At 40.1% G+C, this 19,666-nt stretch overlaps 1 protein-coding gene across 6 annotated transcripts in view; it reads right to left on the bottom strand.

Annotated features, from left to right (window-relative positions):
• The window catches only part of LOC100697740 (A-kinase anchor protein 13), a 124,662-nt gene that overhangs the window by 41,268 nt on the left and 63,728 nt on the right, over positions 1-19,666 (bottom strand). For 5 of the 6 annotated variants that reach the window (XM_025907818.1, XM_005447695.4, XM_019360750.2 and 2 more), the window contains exons 10-14: positions 19,276-19,330; positions 10,995-11,140; positions 7,876-8,234; positions 3,820-3,867; positions 230-407 (exon numbers count right to left, since the gene is read on the bottom strand). In XM_025907818.1, coding sequence (XP_025763603.1) covers positions 230-407; positions 3,820-3,867; positions 7,876-8,234; positions 10,995-11,140; positions 19,276-19,330 — 786 coding nt within the window. The remainder of the gene's footprint in view (positions 1-229; positions 408-3,819; positions 3,868-7,875; positions 8,235-10,994; positions 11,141-19,275; positions 19,331-19,666) is intronic. The other variant, XM_025907823.1, reaches the window with a different exon arrangement.

The raw sequence follows: 19,666 nt of genomic DNA, 5'->3' as shown, positions 1-19,666 counted from the left end.
CGAGGAAAGTCATGTTTATTAATTCTCACTAATCCCCAAACTGACAAGGCTCAGATTTCCCTTGACTGTTTATAAGTCTTGTTTATGTACAAGCTTTACAACGACTCTTTTCTCTCGTGAATTAGGCTGTGTGGGTTTTTCAGGATCTCTTGGTGGCCGACTGTGTGACAGTGTAAAGAAGTGGCATCACATCAACAAACTTCATGCGTGTGTGTGCTTATTAGCTCACCGGGTCATGCACTCTGCTATACTCCCCCCGGTCCTCCTGTTCCTCTGTCAGAGAAACCAAAGAGCCTCTGTCATCGCTGTCTTGCCGGGGAATCCTTATAGGTTCCAGGATACGGGGCCCCTGGCTGGTGGGGCCCCTGAGCTCTTCAGGGCCTCCACTGAGCCCCTCCAAGCTGTAACTGTGTACAAACAGAAAGTAAAGATGACCTCAATAAAAGAACACACACTGTATTGAACACAATCACATCAATCACAATCACAGCTTTCTGAACGTACAGAACTGTCGCTGCATCAAACACAAACACACAAAGATGTACCTGTTGACACACACACACACACACACACACACACACACACACACACACACACACACACACACACTGTGTTTAGCCAGCTGAGTTATCACTAGCCTCTGGAGCAGATTTACAGCTGAAGCAGCTGCAAATGACTCCCAACATCAGCATCAGCATGGAGAGCTCTGCAGCTGTGATTTACAAACCCAATTACATCGATCTATGACTGGAAATAAGAGGCCTTGAAAAATCCAATCCAATGATTATGGAGAGGAAAACTACTGCTACATTTCAGGATGAGCTATGCCACGAGGCTGCAGCTCTATTCGCTTCAGGACAGACTCTATGATAGTTAAAGCTCCAGCAGTAAATCTCTCATCTCCGGCCCATGGGTTTGTATGGTGCTCCATTATCCAGCAAATCATCAGTCCAACTCATCCAAGCTTCACTAACTAAAACCCGAGTAAAAGAATCATGATTTGGTGATTATAAGTGTCCAGAGTGGAGCAGCACTCACCTATCCTCAGGGCTGTGAATGTAGATGGCTATATCTGTCATACTAAGGCCTCCTTCCTGGCAGTATTATTACATACAATTCTACAGAGCCACAGGGCCCTCCATGCTCAAACACTAGCAGCTATTCCAGCTCCCTCTCTCTCCTTGGTGTAGAAGGTTGCTGACTGAAAGGGTTGGGCATTCATATACACACGAAAACACCAACAACAACGGCTAATGCAAATCAAGCAGCATGTAAATATGCCATGTTCAAATAAGGACACATGCCCTTGGCAAACAAGAAAACATCACAAACACAGTAATGCAGTAAACCTGAGGAAACAACTTCCACACTGTAGCCAATGGCAAGGGGGCGGGGGCACATGCTTATACTAAGAGAAAGTGAGGTGAAAGGGGTTAGGAGAGTGATGGGAAGATTGATAAGAGAGTATGGCAGAGTGGCAACGAAGCACACAGATGAGGACATAAACAGGATACAGTTGCAGGCGTATCTGAGAACACTGACGTTATTCTGAAATAACTGGGCAGAGTGGATGTATTTTGCATTGTGAAGCATAAACATTGCAAACGGGTTAAAGCTGATTTCCTGCTGCAGCGTTGTTGTAATATAAGTAGCAGACAGGAAATCAACTTGAACCCAGGGTGTTTCCCAGAAATGAAAAATTGGCAGAATAGCCAAGGCACCATTAACACTGCTGGAGCCGCTGCTAGGGTGGCCGCTGGCTTCTTGAACGTGACAGATGTGACCAGATGGTTACAGCAGTGGACTGTGACAATAAGAGACTTGTCTTCATTACAACTTGACAGAGATGGAGGAGGGCTGATATTATTGGCCATTATTAGCTAGTAAGCATTGATATATCTGTATTAAAATACATGTCAGCCAGCAAGTGATGAGAATCTGGAGCTCAGAAACACTACAGGTGTGTGTTTAAGGGAATTTAGAAAGAGTCTGTGGACCAAGGAGTAATTAATATATATTGATAACATCTCCTACTCGGCCGATATGTCAAAAAAGTAAGAAATATAAGCAATGTTTCCCCATGAGGTCTGCCCATGGTTGTGATTCTGTGATTATGCATCTAATTAAAACTAGCACAAGTGTGGAAGACACTAGCTAGCAGTGGGTACAGATGTTGGTTTTTGTTTATGTTAAATATATTGTATTAACTTCATTTCATGTTTTATTTTCTGTATTTATTTTTCTGTTGTTTTCTATTGTTCATTAACTAACTTGTGGAGCACTTTGGTCAAACTCAGTCAAACTAGCCCAACAAAAGGTCCAGCCCAGTCCACTGGATAGCTGTGAATACTTCAGAGATGAAGGGCTTAATATTTGTACTTTTCAGTGTAAGAATGGATCAGCTAATGAGAGTGAATCATTGTCAGTTTTAAAGGCTTGTTACTGATAAATACAGCAAAGCGGTGGTTTGCCTAAGGAGCCGTCCAGATGTGTTTGTTTTTAATGAGAGCAGACTGTGCAAAAAATGAGATATGTAATTTAAATTGCACCTTCTTTTTAAATAGGACACTTTCATCTTGGTAAATAGTTGTTAACATTTTGAGAATATGTTTGTACCTCTTTATATTAAAAGAAAGAGGAAAACTTTTCTATTTTTCTATAGGTTAATATGAAATGGCCTTTACCGGTCCCTGCCATTTGAGATCAAATTGGACTGTATGGACTAAAATGAGTTTGACACCCCTGATCTACACCATTAACCTGTCTTTTATCACCAAGAAGCTCTCTACACCATTCCTGAACAAACTAATTTTGAGTTAGCTATTTTTTATCAGTAAGTTTTTATTGAAAATGTCACATTTTAGTTTGAGTCTTACTTTAACTCATTTTGATGACCTTATAATAATAATAGGGGATAATAATCCGGAGAAAGAGTTGACATATTTACATCAGTTATTAAAATATAAACACCGAATTCTAATTAGCGTTTAGTCATTAGTGCAAAATATCAATTTTCAGCCTAGTTTTATTTTTATTTTATTTAATTGAAGAAGTTTTTCCACTCCTTAGTTTTCAGTTTAATTAACTACAATAACCACGACACACTTCAAATGTGTCTTACTAAAGAAGCCTTTTACCTTTTTCAGACACTGTTGTCAAACATTTTCATATCCAACAGACTTTCTGAGTAGGAGGGTGAGCATTCGGCTCACCCAGCAGAGCTGAAATAGATCTATTCTGCATACAATCAAGATCAAGTAGAAGATGCTGACTCTCTTTTTTCCACTGCTTCCTCCCTCCTCCTTCTGAGTCAAAGAGCAACATTTCATACAGTCAACAAAGCTATTTTGCAGTGAGAACAACGTTTTTACTGCTGCAGCCCACTGTCTTCTGTCTTCTGATGCTTTAGAGTTTTGAATAATTCCCTACAGGAAGTTATTAAACCCAAAAAAGAAAGAAATAAAACAAAAAACAATCGTCTGTTCTAAAACTCTAGCCAATGCGGTTCAGCCTCCAGAGCTAAACTTCTCTTTTTCTGTGTGGCTGCTTGTTATTACCAATGCAATACAAAACAGCAGTTCCACCACCACCCATTTGCCACAGTATTTCATACAAACTCCAACAGGGGTGAAAAGAGAGCAGCATTTTTCAGAGCAGTTGCCTGCAGAGATGGAGAGAATGCAACAGGAGTTCAGCAAGCATACATTAAAAGCAGGGAGGTCCACAAAGGCCACAACTGCATAAATTTGCCATAGCACGCCACTAAAAAGCAGGGCAAGCTTAACAAAACATGAACTGATGAATGTGATGTATTAATACCTTCTCCTGTGAAAGGCCGGCTTCCTCTCACCAGAGCTACGAGTGGAACTGGAGGTGATGAAGACGGAGACAGAGACAGAGTGGTGGATGAAGGTGGAAATGAAGTGGGATTTGAACGGAAGCCATGACAGCAAGAAAATAATTAATCAATGAACTGTTCTTATTGCTGATGGGACCATTGGATTTTTATGGCTACTACTGTATAGGTAATGATCTAAGAGAAGACAAGAGTGATAACACTGCTGTGCTCAGAGTAAATGATGAAAGATGATGAGCATGAAATAATTGTGGTGATATCTTTGCTCAGAGTTTCAAAATGATGTTCATCCTTTTTAGGATTCCCACCTCACAGTGAGATTGCTGGTACAAACTACAGTCATGTGAAAAAGAAAGTTTCCACAGGCAAAAGCTTGCATCTCATCATTCAGCTTGTAGAATCACCTTTAGCAGCTCTAAGTTGAAGTAATCATTTTATGTATGAGTCATCACACATCAGTCTCTCACTTTATAGTGGAGGAAGTCTGGCCAACTTTTCTCTATAACACTGCTTCAGTTCACTGAGACTTGTGGGCATTAGTGATTGCAAATGAAGGTGCCCAAGTCCTGCGGTTGCCAAAGAAAAACAAAACAAAACAGGAAAGCACCAAATCATCAACCCTGCACCACAGTGCCATACAGCAGGTATGAGGTGTTTGTGCTGATATGCTGCGTTTGGTTTTCCCCAAATATAGAGCTGTGAATTATTATCAAACATTTCCACTTTGAGCTCATCCGTCTAAAGGACATTGTTTCAGACGTCTTGTGGTTTATTCAGATGCAATTTTACAAAGCCAAGTTGTGCTTCCATATTCTTTTTAGGCTTTGTCCTGGCAATCCTTCCAAAGAAGCCACACTTGTTCAGTCTTTTTCTGTCTGTACTGTCATGAACTTTAACATTTAAAAGGCCAACTGAGGCCTGCAGTCTGATGTCGTTCTTCTGTTTGTGGCATTGCAGGGTCTGACTTTGGTGTGAATTTACTGGAAGGTCGGAAGATTCTTAAAACTTGTGCTTTTATAGAGGTTTTCACACTTGCTGATGACTAGTGAAGCCAGTGTATTCGAATATCAGCACATAGCTGCTACATCCCCTCTTAATTTGTATGAAAGCAATAAAGGTGTACTTTACTTTTCACAGGACTGCACAGAATCCTGTGAAAATGTTATTTTTCGTGGAACTGTACATCTTCTAATCAACTAATAATAACACAGCATGAACTGAAACACTCGATAGACAGAAATGTGTCAAACAAAATGTGTGGAATTCAAAGTTAGAACTCTAGTTGAGTATTGTGAGCAGAAACCCCATTTGTATCATAACCATACCAAGGACAATGTCACAACTGTGACACCCTAGAGTCTCTGCTAGTCGGCGGATAACCTCTGAAGTCAACTTTAAAGGATGTTACTGGATTCAGACAAGAATTATCCTTGTACGTTCATCCCTGTGACACCATTTAGCAAGATAACCTATCCTCTAATTAGAGTTGCAGGTACTGTAGGTGTTGAGAGTAGTGTGGGCACACTGGTACCCTTGGACATTACCAGGTTGTATTTCCAGTCTGTGCCAAACCATGATAACAGCCTCCTGGTTTTTAATGGTAACACTATTTTGAAGGCCACTTCACATTACAAAGAGTTTTCTGCTGTCGGTTACTTGTCCATCTCAGAAACTAGACAGATTTTAATTCTTTCAAATCTTTCAGAAGAAGGACTCTGTATCATGCACAGAGACTCTGAGGAATGCATCTGTGGTGCCCCATGTTTTTGTTTGTTTGCTTCACACTTCAAGTCAGTTTTTTCAGACACACTTTGTGGTGGATAATCTCCACAGACAGCTGTTTAAACCAAACAAATTTACTGAACTTGATGAACATAACGCACCATAATAACACACTGTATCTAAAAGTATCGATGATTCCTTCCTGCTGTGACCACATGAAAGCTGCCTTTATCCAGTAAACTTCTGTTTAGACCAGCTGCTCCTTTCAGCTCCTCTGTGCTGACAGACATCTGTTTGGCATCTCTGTCTGAGGATGGAGTTTGTGTGGACTGAACAGATCAAATGCTTCAGTAGGGCTTATGCAACACTCATGTCACTTTTAATGTGGATTCCCAATAGTTTTTGGCAAGAAACCAAATAAGCATAATTACCAAATGCTAGGCTGTTACTTTAAAATGTCACCAAACACTACAACGAGACATTCTGAAGACTTGTTTTTCTCATAATTTAAAATCTTATTACATTTATTTTGTCTTTTAAAAAAAAAGAAGTGTCCTAGACCCCACTCACACAGACAGACAAACCCCCTGGTAACCTTTGTTTATAGGGAAAAATGTGTATTCCCTGACAGGCTGGCGAGTGGTTGCTGGAGTGGTTACTGTTGCAAGGTGCAATGAGGTATATGGTGCTGCACTAAAGAAAAACCTCTTTGCAATTGTTTTGTTTGCTAGCAGATTGCCACGGTTTCCTGTATTTTGCATAGAAGAATCAACTTGCACCTTGTGAAATGGTAAGCCACAACTTTTACTTTCAAGGCAAACATTCTTCATTTTGGGTTTGTGTTGACTAGAGGAGATCGCAGTACCCTCTTTGTGATTTTACATAGTGAGTCAGTGGGCTTCTATGTGACTGGGCCTTATTTAGGTTGATCTATAATGATATGATATGATATGATATGATATGATATTTGGGTAGCAAAAGATGACGGCATATTAACCCTGCATGCTTTCTTCACTGCCATCCGGTATAGACCAGACTTTAGGAATGTGTCTATCCTGCAGTGTTTGGAAGCTAGAACCTATCAGAATGTGTGACATGTCTCAGTTTGTGGGATAGAAATGCTCTAAAGTTCCACTTAAAGCAGGAAAGCTGCCACCCATACATTGCAGAGTTGTATCACAGCTGAGCAGATGGTGATGCAGTCAAGAAGCATTTTTACATTAAGTTGCTGACTAACTTTTGAAATAAATAATGATATCTAAAAAGTAAATAATGATATCAAAGGTTGCTGTAAAACACTGCCTGCATATATACATCTAGGCTCTGTGGCTCATGAGGCAGCACAGGTTACTTAATAACTGAAAGGCCGGTGGTTCAATCCCCAGCTACTCTAATCTGCATCTTGAAATATCCTTGGGCAACATAATGAACCGGAGTTGCCCCAGTGCATCCATCGGAGCGTGAGCGTGTGCACAAGCGTAAGACGTAAGGTATAAGAAAAAAGTACTTGTGTAAATGAGGATTGCAGTAAAAAACGTTTTGAGTACTCAGAGTAGAAGAGTGCTATACAAGTACCTGGCCGTTTACCATATACTAAAAACAATGGCAAATATATCATTAACGGATTTCTTTTATACTCCCTATGAATTAGTAATGGTCTCCAGTATCGTCAGGCTTTAACACACAGATACACATATGAAATATACACTACTGTCAAAAGGAAAAACTTAATAAGACAGGGGATATTAAAAAGAATAGTTAAACTTGCATGTAAATTCCTCTACAGACCATCTCTAAGAGCCGATAGGCTCGTTTGAGCAGTGATGACAAAACAGCGTTAAGGGTCCCGTTCTAAAAGTCACTTTTAGCCTTTCTATTGAACCGATGTTTGTGAAATAATCTTCTTGTCAACTCGTGACAACTGTACAGTGTGGCTTTGAATGTGAAAGCGTGAGAACATGTGTTCATGTTGAAGTGTGTATCTGTGCATTTGTTTATAAGCATCTGTGTGTACAATTTTGGAAGCTCCCTGCCAACGCAAGACAAATGGCAACACAGCTGCTCACAGCGTGAAGAGGAAACACTCAACATGGCACAGAAGGACTGACATCAACAAGCTCTAATAATGCTGAAAGCTGCACACATCAAGTCTGCTGACATCTACTGACTAACACCAGATTAACACCAGCAGCCAGTATCTAGGACAGAGGAGAAACATTTCTATCTCTACATCCACTTCATCAACAATGCAATTAGACATTATTCATCCTGAAGAACCCAGTATTCATCATTCTCACCTCCTCTGGTTCATCTCTCCGTCTCCTCCGTTGTTCTTTCCAGGACCCCAGCTGTGGCGGCGAAGAGGTGACAGGGAACGGTTGCTGTTCCGAAAGAGACAGGAACGCCGCGGCACCTCAGTTACTCTATCTTTGGCCTCTTCTTCAGCCTCTCCTGCCCCTCCTCCTCCTCCACTGTCCAGTCCTTCAGTGGTAGGTGCCACGGTCTGGATGCCCTCTTCAGGACTCCAGCTGCAGCCCAGGCCCTGGCTGCCCTCCGGGCTGGAGCTGGTCGGGCCGACGCTGGCAGTATCGTCTGTGGAAGAGCAGGAGACGGAAACCTCGCTGGCACTGTCTCCTCCAGTCACAGGTTCATCATTCTGCAAGACATCCCAAAAAGAGAAAAGGTATAACTTTACACTACTTTAAAGCATTACTGTACCACCAAAAAGTTATGGTTTATCATGAGCCAGTATGCTAAATCAGCACTATATGAAGTCTATGCCACACTAATAAAATGTTGATTTATTATTTTAGGGGGCGGGGACACATGTAAATGCAACTGTTTCCACTTAAAGTATTAATTTCCAGGTTTAATCAAGTAATGCACTTGTGAACAGTGAACAGTAACTGAAAGTGTGAAGAGTCTGGCTCTGCTCTGAAAACCACAGGAAGTGGAGCGTGAGAACATGTGTGTGCTTACTAGGCTATTGTAAGGCAAGGTTGTGGATGACAACTTGAGGAATCAGTGATAAGCTGTGGCTACAACTGTAGCTTGCCTCCACCAGTGTGTGAATGTGAGAGTGAATGACTAGTGGCATTGTAAAGCACTTTGGGTGCCTTGAAAAGCGCTATATAAATCCAATCCATTATAAAGCGAAAAAAATCCCACAAAAAAGCCTGCAGACACTGTGTCTCAACAGCTGCTCAGCTGATATCTGTCCATTTATGGTCCCTGATTGCATAAGGCTAAATCATTTATTGTAAGTGAACAAAGCTATCCTGCCCTCTCACTGGTTGGTTCTATTTTTGTTTGGGTCACATGGTACACATTACATAGAGTCCATAGCACTACCTTACATTAACCCTGACCTTGGTGACGGTGATGATATCAGGTACTGGCAAATCCTACAAGGGGACAATAGGACTATATGAAGGACCCAAAAGGTTATTTCTGTTCATCTGGAAGTAGCGGAGCGTTTTCTACATGGAGGACCACACAACCCTAATAACAGGAGACTGTTTAAGATCCATAATGTGATTTTGCCATTTTATTACACCCGCAGTTTATGGGCAGAATGTAACAGAACAGGAAAAAAAGGGCACTCCAACACAGCATAATAAATATGAATAAAACATAACACAGCAAAACAGATGTCCTTCAAATCATTGTTAATTACTCAGGCTATCACATTGTATATCCATCAGCATTTCTTCACTGAGGCATGAGAGGAATTAAGAGTAGGCTAGAAGAGCCATTTAACCCACAGGAATGGAATATAATGAGGACCAAATGGCAGGGCTTAGGGATAATGAGCCAGCGCCACTTTGTAGCAACACTGGCATTATAACAAACACCAATAAATGATAGCAACCTTGTTAAAACAAACCTTTCCCAGGAAAAAGCTTCTTAGTGATATATAGTCTTTTTAAAGTCCATTTGTCATTGTCACAGGACCATTTTAGTGATCCAAATCCACAGACAGTTGGCAGTTAGCAGTTGGCAAATATAAAGTGTACGTACACCGCATATGTGTAAACTAATATGTATTCTTGCAAGTTAATTAGCCATATGCTTGTGTATAGTTTGCTGATTTCTTGACAAGTCTTCACCTGACAGCTCTATAATATAAGAAACGCACGGAAAACAAATAGTTTTGGTAAAACCACTCTTTGGGAATGGTGGGAAAAAACTACTGCCCACACACACACAGGTTTGGGATAGTCCATTTAGAGTTAATTTGTAGGTGTGAGCTTTAACTGGGCCTATTGTACTGCCAGCTGCAGTGTGAGGGCCGAGCATAGAGCTGCTTCTGTCGGAGAGCTGCGAATGAAAGATCTGCTTTATGCTGCAAACACAACTTCCTCTGGGAGCCGGACAACGCATGAGTATACATCAAGGGCAGAGAGCGCATGTGAACGTCAGCTTCAGCGCTATAGGAGAAGGGCCCAGCTGAGTTTTAAACTTTGTTTTATTTCAGGATTTTAAATTTTATCTGATGGCACAACATACATGTTAAACTCAGATAAAAGTCTCGACTGTTGAAACCGTCTATGTCCTCTTTATTCTACATTTACAGTATTACATTTCACAAAAGAAGCGTTTCCCTTCAGAGAGCAGCAAAGACGTTAATCCTCTCTTTCAGAATTTAGCTCCTGTAGTCTTTGTGCGAATTCATTTTGCCCATCACGGCCTATCTACAGTGTCCCAACCCCCAGCACCACACTGTATACTCCCAGGCAGCTGATATTCTCTTCTCTGGCTTTGTTTGCACCAAACATGACATACGGTTCACATTACAATGAGCATGTTTCAAGTGCTCAACACAGCAGAAACTGAGAGATACAAGTGTTTCAACTTTAACCAAAGGGTGCCTGGCTTCAAACAGACTTTCAACAGCAGCAGAGTGACAGCAGGGACCACAGCTTGCACTTTCCCAGCAGCGGAGGAGAGCTGCCGGCTTAAAAAGATGCTTAGTAGATGTTTGGCATCTCTGCCTCAGGGTACTAATAAATAAAAAAACAGACACAGACTGAGAAAATAGATACTTCATATATAGTATATTATCCCTATAGGAGTAGTTGCAGAGGCAAAAAATATTCTTGGTGTTCATCGCGACTGAACCGGATGTTTGGACCACTGCCAGCCAAGGATTTAGTAAACAAGGAATTTGCTGCTACATTTTTTCTAATTTATACATTTAATGATTGATGTGTTTGCAGTTTGGATGCGTAAGAAGTTAATTCTACAGCATATATAGGGACAATGTTTTCGTTTACATTTTTAAACATATATATTTTCTATTTTTTCACAGATTTGTCCTCATTTGCTTTTCTCACTTTGCACGGATATTTAAACCAGTTTAAAAGAATTATTTTTGAGCACTTAAACATTGATTTGAAGTTGATGGGGGTCAGACCTTTCTGAAGATGCTGTCATATCCGGGTTCTGCATTCAGGAAGCTCTCTATGTCACTGCCAGAGTCTCTGTGGGCTGAAGAAGGGCAGCTGGTGGCACTGCTGGTCCTACTGGGCAAACTGGAAAATGTTGAAGACTCTGAGGATCCTGAAAGACACGACATTTAACACATCGCAGGGTTAAAATCAAACAGAGGAGAAACGAAGCATTCTTGTGAAATCAGATTTAAAATATATTCACTGATAAGTTTCTCAACAGAGGCTGTTAAACTGAAAACCCTCCCACCATGTTTCCAAAACAATAAGTCTTCATTCTTTGTTCTAAAACACAAGCAGGTCTGTAAAACATCAGTGAAAAGACTTGTGGGAATCTGAGAAGGTGTGAAAAGCCTGGTGGATCAATGGCTGACTGTCCTCACCAAAGCGGTCTGTGCTCGACTGCAAACAACCACTGTTTGTGGCTTTCATAAAGGTACCAGGGCAGAACTGAAGTTAAAATCTGACTCGGAGAAAGACAACTTAAACGGTTATTGATGTACTGCAAAACTGCTTTCATGAAAGAGCTGCATTAGTCACCCTAAGGCCAAATGGACATTGATGCTTACAAAGAATGTCTGCACCTTATTTTAAGCTTTAAAGCAAGAATTTTTTACTTCTGTTGCTTGATCGATAGAAATTACAGACATCAAGCAGACAGTTACTCGAGTTCATATCAGCCATAATGATATGAACTATAAGAAGTCAGAATCGCGTGTTTCACACTGACTACTTTTAACTTAAAACCGCTGGTCGCTCTCAGGCCTCGGCTTATATGATGCCATGTTAGTTTTTCTCAGTAAGTCTCTGTGCTCTTTACCCATAGCAGCTCACCACAAGCCATTTTTACTTTACACCCACTATTCTATCTCACTGAATTACAAATAGCCAAATCTAAAGTCAGCACAGAATACAACAAGTCTTATGCAACAAGGTTCTGGGGCTACAGCTTTTTGGACATGTAAGGACATGCACAGATAATATTCCAGGCCAAACTAAAAGAGGAAGCCTGTACTCAGGCACAGACATCTACCACAGGGCTGACTTTAGCTAGCAGCCAAGAAAAACTGGATGAGATCATTTGCTCAGTTTTGTTATGATTTTTTTTTTAAAATATCTATTTCTGCTCAAAAACCGGAAGTTATTCTTAATCCTCTGGGAAGACTTGCATCCCCTACACTCATGTGAGCAAGAGGAAGCTAGATTTTGTATACGTATGTGTGTACTCATGCTTCAAGAGCCTGAATTCTGTGTCGTTGAGTGGGTACAAGTAGATGCCTTATACATGAGATATAATTCAAATGGAGAAATACAAATCTATAAATAAATGTAAACTGAACTAAACATGCCACAGAAAAGGGCATATTTAAAATAAAGCACGCCCTGTATTTAGCACAACCCAAAAGCAGAAGCAGATTATCTTGTTTTTGGTAATTATTCACAGCCAAAATCAAGACTAAAAATAAAAGTAGATTAATTAACCAACACTAGCAAAGGATGGCTCGAGGAATCCTGAAGCTGGCAGAAACATAACCCTATAAAATTCAGCTCCCGTCAGCTGCTCTTAGGGGTGGGGAGTCTCTTTACATCACAGTGTTGTAAACTAGACCTGAGGGGGTGGAGGTATACAATTTTTCTGTAGAATAACCATGAGCCCCTTTAAGACACATTGGTGAGAGAGCAGGTCGACACAGTCAGCCCTTAATAAAAGGAGGGCAGTCAGTTCACAGCACCGACAAACATTATGCTTTCATGTTTCAATCAGCCCAATTACAACCCCAATGAGATATCACCACTGTGGGCTGAGTGATACCACTGAATCATGTGTCATAATGGACAAAAGTAGGTGCTATCCTGACATAAAGATTGCGAGACTTTCTTAATTGTATAATTTTACACAATGGTTCTGTCACTTCTGTGACCAGGCAAAAATCTAATATAGTCTGAGCCTAACACAAACAATCCAAAAACATGAAAATATCAGATAAATAAGCTGCTTCAAGTATTTATTGAGCAGCAAAAGTCCATATGTTTTTTCAGACACTGACAAGTTGTTTTCGCTAATTAGCACATTCCTGCGCTGAGAGGCTGAACTAAAGATGGATTTCAACTGCATAATACGGCACAGATTTGAGTATCACTAATATAGAAAATCATCATTCCTCATTAGAGCCCTTGTAAGAGTTCATGAAGTCTCAATCGAAACTTTGTAATCAAAGGAGTCAGCAGTTTAAATCATATTTGGGAAATTAAAGTTTCCATATTTCCATCAACACTGCTTTATGAGTCCTGCAGCAGACACCACAACATGACAGGCGCAGGATTTCTGCTTCCAGAAGAAACAAGGTCACAAGTTCAGTTATTACCAATGTGTTCTTACATGCCAAATGACAACTGGGCAAACCACATCCTGCTCGCTCATACTAAAAGATGCAGACAACATGTAGACAACATGTAGACAACACTAAAGGGGAAGGCTGCCATATCATGACATCACCAGATCTTTTCAGTTAAGATACCAAATCCACACTGACCTTTGACCTCAAATGCTGCAACAGAGCTTAGTCTTGACCACAATGCATTGGTGACTCGATGCAAAAACATTTTGCCCCTTTTTACGTCATATTTCCGCTATTAGCAGACAATCCAAAAATGAACGTGCATGAGAATGTTGGAGTTGCAAGTGCTGGTGACACAAGTGGACTCGGGAGTTTTTCTCAGACTCCACCCCCTCACAGCTGTCTGTCACAACTAGCAGGGGACTGTGAGTTTTGACAGCTGTCCTCCTCCCTCTGTGTCAAACAGACCCCAACACCACTACCACAGCACACATAGAAAAGGCTCAGAGAACAGGTGTAAAAGTTGCTCATGAGTCAACGGGTGGTTGAGGCTGCTGGCCAAGTGTGAAAAAGGTCAGATACATATACTTTATATATATATTATATCATATCCACTTTTTTGCACCTTTCATGCAATCTCTATAAATTGATCTGCATATACATATAAAAAAAAAAAGACAAAAGGGGACAAGATTTTTGGTTTCTATTTAAAGTCAACTTGTAGTAAAGCAAGACTTCGTTTCCTGAAGGTAAACAGTCTGCCTAGCGAGCAACAGAGGGGACACATCTGATACAGATTCAGCATTTTATTAGCATTTTAAAAAAATGAATCTAAATTCATAAACCAGCAGACACAAACAGAAAACTTGGCCTTGACTGCAGAGATACACGTCACTTTTTAACCACAGGAGCTTTCCCCTGAGAGTAGAAACTCTTGAAGGAATTTCTACTGCATTTCCACTGCAGAGACCTGGGTCTAAATTAAACTCTGGGGAAATTATTTTACCCCCCCAAGTCCCTACTTGGTAGGCAGTACTTTGTCAAAGCATGGAAACTTTGGGGATGGGGCTTGAAGCGATGAATACTTCTGATTGGTCAAGGACTTTTCTGTATTGTCGCCACCTACTGGTCTACAGTAGGTGGCGACAGTTTTTTGTATAGCTGCATGCAGAAAAGAACTGTCAAACTGTCCTAGCTTTCCTTCTGTCTTGCAGAGGGTATAAAGAGCCCCTTTAGTCCTTTCAAACAATCCTGACATTTAAAGAAATGCAGCTTTGTACTGCAGTGTATACTACTTTTTGATTACTGCAATTCAAATAATTTTAGTTTAACTGCAGGTAAAAACACCTCGAAGTGATTAGATTAGATGAAACATTATTAATTCCTCGGGTGGGTTCCTCCGGGAAATTCAGAGGGTTAAAAATAAGTGTAATGTGCAGCTGAAAAAATGATAAAAGTAGATACAATCTAATCTAATTTCAAGTCTGAAATAATCGCCATAGTAACAAAAAAAATGTATAAAAAATAATATGTTGGGTTAGAAACATTCTTCTCTCCGAGTTTCCCCTGTTAGGAAAAACACTTATCTCAGCTAAGTGTAGATTTTATCAGAACTTTCATATAAAATCTTATTTATATTTTCTTCAACCTATACTTCCTTGTCCTGTGTTTTTTCATGTTAAATGTGTACAAGATTCTCTGTCTAACTGAGCTGATTTATTACACATAGGAGGTGTTGAAGATTCCAGTTAACCTTTCTGAAAAGTTGATCAAAGTGCATCAGACTACCTTCGAAATACACCATCATCTTGCTGTTTCTTTTTTCTTTTAGTGACCTTTGTCTGTAGACTGGTTCAGTTCATAATCAGGTATCACTTCACCATTTGCATTTCAACACGTACACAAAATTAAACGTCCGTTTTCTAAATTCAGCAAGTGAAAAGGACAAAGTCCTCATACTTCTGACTAGAGGATGTTAACATATAGCCTCCTATTTTTCACAGAGATAAAAATCTGTCTGCACACAGTTTACAGAGTATATTAAACAAAACGGAAATTCAAACCTTCCAAACGGCACATGCAGAAACATCCAGCATGATTCCTGTAAATATGGGAAATGAGTTCCGCTAAACAGAACAAGGCTTTACCTAAAAGTATTGCATGACCTACAATGCTCTAAAGCAGAACAATGACTTAACATATGTTAGCAAACCACAGCAGACATGCACCACAACATGTACCAGATGCATGATGGGATATTTCACCCTAGACCACAACAATGCACATGTTCTACAGCCACGAGAAGAAGCCTCAGCTGTTCATTTTTTTTCTTTTAATGTGTGATCAAGTCAAATTAAATGTCTGCAGTCACTGAGGTTTTGCATAAACTTGTAATTATTAAAATTATGTAGCTTGTTTGCCTTTAAGTCTCCTTTTTTCTGTGTTTTCTACAGAGAGAAAGCTTTGTATATTGCAACTTTCGTGCAATACTTCACGTACAGAATATGGCAAAATTCTGCCTGATCACCTACAGCAAAACAGTATCACAAGGGCCTTTTCAACCAACAGAAAATTTGCATTATTTTACAAAACACAATGTCTAGCACTAAGATTACTCCTTAACAAGCTTAGCATGCCTTTTTGTTTTTTTCCCCCAAGTCTTTAAAAGTAAAGATGACAACAGTGTCTCCAGACAACACAGAGATCAGATCTGACAAGGTCTGGTTCTCACCAAGAACCAATGTTTCAGTTTCCAAACAAATATAGAGTACAGGTCAAAGGCTGGAACACACCGCAGAGCATTGGCGTTTCTCATTATCTGAGACACATTAAAAAGTAAGTAAGTAAGTAAATAAATACATAAATAAATAAAATAACATGCACAAAAGCACAGAGTGAAAAATACCCAATTTCCTGGTTTAACAAAAGCTCAGCTGGGTCACTGAAGAAGTCAGGTGATGTTATTTGATTACTATGATTACTTACAATATGGAATACAATGAAAATAATGAACTAGTACAAGTGTATCCAAACTTTGGATTGACTCTCATTTTTGCAGTCCAGCTGCGTAAGACTGTGCATATCGGCTTTGAAGAAGGTGTGAGTATCGACTTTCACCTGGAAAGTTTTTGCAGTCAGTAAAATCACATTGACCTTTGACACCAAAAAAACAAAGATCATGGAGAACTTTTCCTCTATAGCCAAACAAATACTGTGAGCTACTTTGATTTTGACCTCTATCTGAAAGGAGCCTCCAGTCACCATTAATGTTCCTACACAATAAGAATAATAACCTACAGCGAGTCGTTCTGTTGGCTCTACAAGGCCATGTTGATGCCAACATCTACCATCTCACAATGATAGTGCTATGTATTACACTTAGCAGTATGATCATGTGAGAATAGCATGCTACAATGCTAAACTCATCCTCCAGTTTTAAAGATTTCACTACGTTTAAACCAAAGTACTGAATGCAATGAGACTTGACCGGACGATGGCACTGAGTCAGAGGGCTGCATATATAAACCACTTTTCATGGAAAACAGCAGGCTGACGCAGTCCACTACAACACAACCGTTGACCTGAATGATAAAGCATACTATTCAAACAACATATTACCTATGACTGGATATCACAGGCATCATGAGAGTAGACTGTAATTAATAAAGTGGTCATTAAATGTATATTACAAAAGCATTCAATTAAATTGGTAAGTAAACTTAAGTAAATCAGGGACTAATTTCAAGCAACAACTTAAAAAACTACTTTTGCAGTGGTTGAAACATGGATTACATCCCTCTGTTGCCAAGTTAACTAAATAAATAACTACCAGAGAGAAAGAAAGGGAGGGCAGAAAGCATCTGGCTTAATGAGGAAGAAAAGGAAGTGATGTCAACTGATCCCAGCTGCAACAGAGGAAATCCCACCCTCACCCACCCTTCCATTTTCACTTCCACTTGACACCCATGGTTCTTCTCCCTTCTATTTCCATGTTTGCCTTTTCTTTCGTTTCCTCAGTATGTCTACATCTCATCCATTTCAGTCTCTTTTCCTCTCTCCCCTGTCACACACACTGATGTTTCATCTGTTTTCCACTGCAGATAAAAGGCAGTTTGTTCTCAGCCTGATCCAGCTCATCGATCTGTTGGTCTTTTTTTATTGAGACCAGTCTCCCTACAGACAGACTCATCTTATGAAGGTCAAAGAATCCCTTTTTCTTATCTTGCTGTGGCTGTTGCCCAAACTCAGACATATCTGTGTCAACATCTAAAATGTTTCACATTAATATTTCTCCTACAGTCATTGCCCATACTGAGTGAACTATATCCCCATGGCAACAATCAACCACTTGCTGCACTGACAAGTGAGCTGATATTTTTCCCAGCTACACTTCCCTAGTGGCTCGAGGAATCTGCTACTGTGGTCCAGGCATAAACGACGTGATAAAAAGTGGGCATAAATACATTTTTAAACTATGCAATGTCAAGACATTTTTAACCACAAGTGAAAATACTAAATGATCTTACTGCTGATGCTGTTGGATCATATAACTTTGTACATTTGAAATAAAAGTACAACATGGAGGGACAATAAGGTTGTTAAACCTTCTGTAGAAAATAAACTTTGTAAGCATTTCTAACATATCTGAGGTGGGACGCCATACGAGCAATTCTGTAAAAATGTACTTAATAAAGATGATGACTGAAATTAAAGCTTTGGCTCTCATTGTCTGTTAACTGCCAAAATAACTGCCCTGACGTGTTACCAAGTTGGTGGTGAGACTTCCTTCTAGAAGGAAAATGGCTAAGCCTTTAAAACTAGTGTTCCTACGCTAACATTAAATGATTTATGGGGTCAATTCCAGAAATTTCATACACGATCAAATGGGATATCACCAAATATTGTTGTGGACCTTACTGAAATATGAAGCACAGCATCACCTTATTTGTAACCACAATGCTATTTAACATTCAAATATAATATACAGTGAGTCTAGCCTATATTGGTCAACAGTCCCACAGACAACCCGAACTATATAAAGACACTTCTTTCTCATTTGGGTTTTCAGTGTTTCTTTCCTAACAGAAGTCTTCTAAATCAGTATGAGCTCTTGTTGATACAGAGATGAAAATCTTATTAGAGTGTGCATGTTCTGGCCCTTTTCATAGCAATCAGGGTCACTGGTCCCCATCTGTTCAGTATCTAACTTTTCATCATCTGTGTGTGCACATGCTGGCAAACCACACCAAGTCAACAGCCCATGTTTCTACTTACTCATTTGCACGATGTTACTTAAAAAACTTTTAAAGTAGCCTCATAACATCTCCAAGTGTCAGCAGACTTAGGCACTTAAAAGTGTGGTTTCAAGAATATTAGAGCGCAAAGGCAGCCTGGGCACGTGTCATGGGTGACAGGTTAACCACTCAACCATTTGGCTTGTAAGTGGAAACTTTTTTTAATGTCAGACTAGAAACAATAGAATGAGATCGGGCTCTAACAATACCGATATCATGCAACAAAATCTTATCTTTGTCAAAGTTGGGGTTTTAGGTCATCTGAGTAGATCAAACTAGGAGAACGAAAAAGCTGCTTTCACAAGTTCACAAACAAACTGCTGCTCCAATGCTAAGGCTCAAAAAATGTAACGATCTTACTTGATGTCAGTGCTACTTTAACCAGGCCAAAGAGCAACATAGTATCACTTCAAACAGGATACAGGCTTTATCAGCGCTAACACTAATGCACACACGAACCAAGAGCAAAACAAAGTACCCATGTCAGGCAGATTGCTGTAAAATGAACCAAAGAAAAAGTCATAACAGAAATAACCGCTAAGAAATTAAAAACATCCATTCTATCAATTTTGATATGAAAACTTAGAGCAGCAGGAGCTGCCGGTAACTCTTACCTGAGTGCTGAGTATTGCAAGGCTGATGGAACGACGTCTCTCTGTCTCGGTGGATCTACAGAGAAACAGGAAGACACTGAATCACTCTCAGCAACATGTGATCATCACCCACAAAGAAATAATGATGCAGACCAGCATGTCTGTTAGGAAGTGTTCCTTCGAACACAGGATGGGAGGCACCGATAAGATACCCTTTATAACAGCGGTCTTAAGAGTATTCACAGGATTTAGTGACTACACTCAGGCTCTATCTCCATCCCCCCCGAGGAACAGTCTGAAAAGATCCAACTTTTTCAGCCTTCAGCGCTCACAGTCACACTGACACCAACTCACACACACACACAGTGCCTGTCAGAGCTCTGTGGCTGGCTGTGAACATGCAGCGCTGTGG

This window comes from Oreochromis niloticus, linkage group LG1, assembly GCF_001858045.2.
Source record: "Oreochromis niloticus isolate F11D_XX linkage group LG1, O_niloticus_UMD_NMBU, whole genome shotgun sequence".
In the NCBI taxonomy this organism is placed as follows: domain Eukaryota; kingdom Metazoa; phylum Chordata; class Actinopteri; order Cichliformes; family Cichlidae; genus Oreochromis; species Oreochromis niloticus.
The sequence above is the reverse complement of the archived record's forward strand: the minus strand, read 5'-3'. Positions and strand labels throughout refer to the sequence as shown.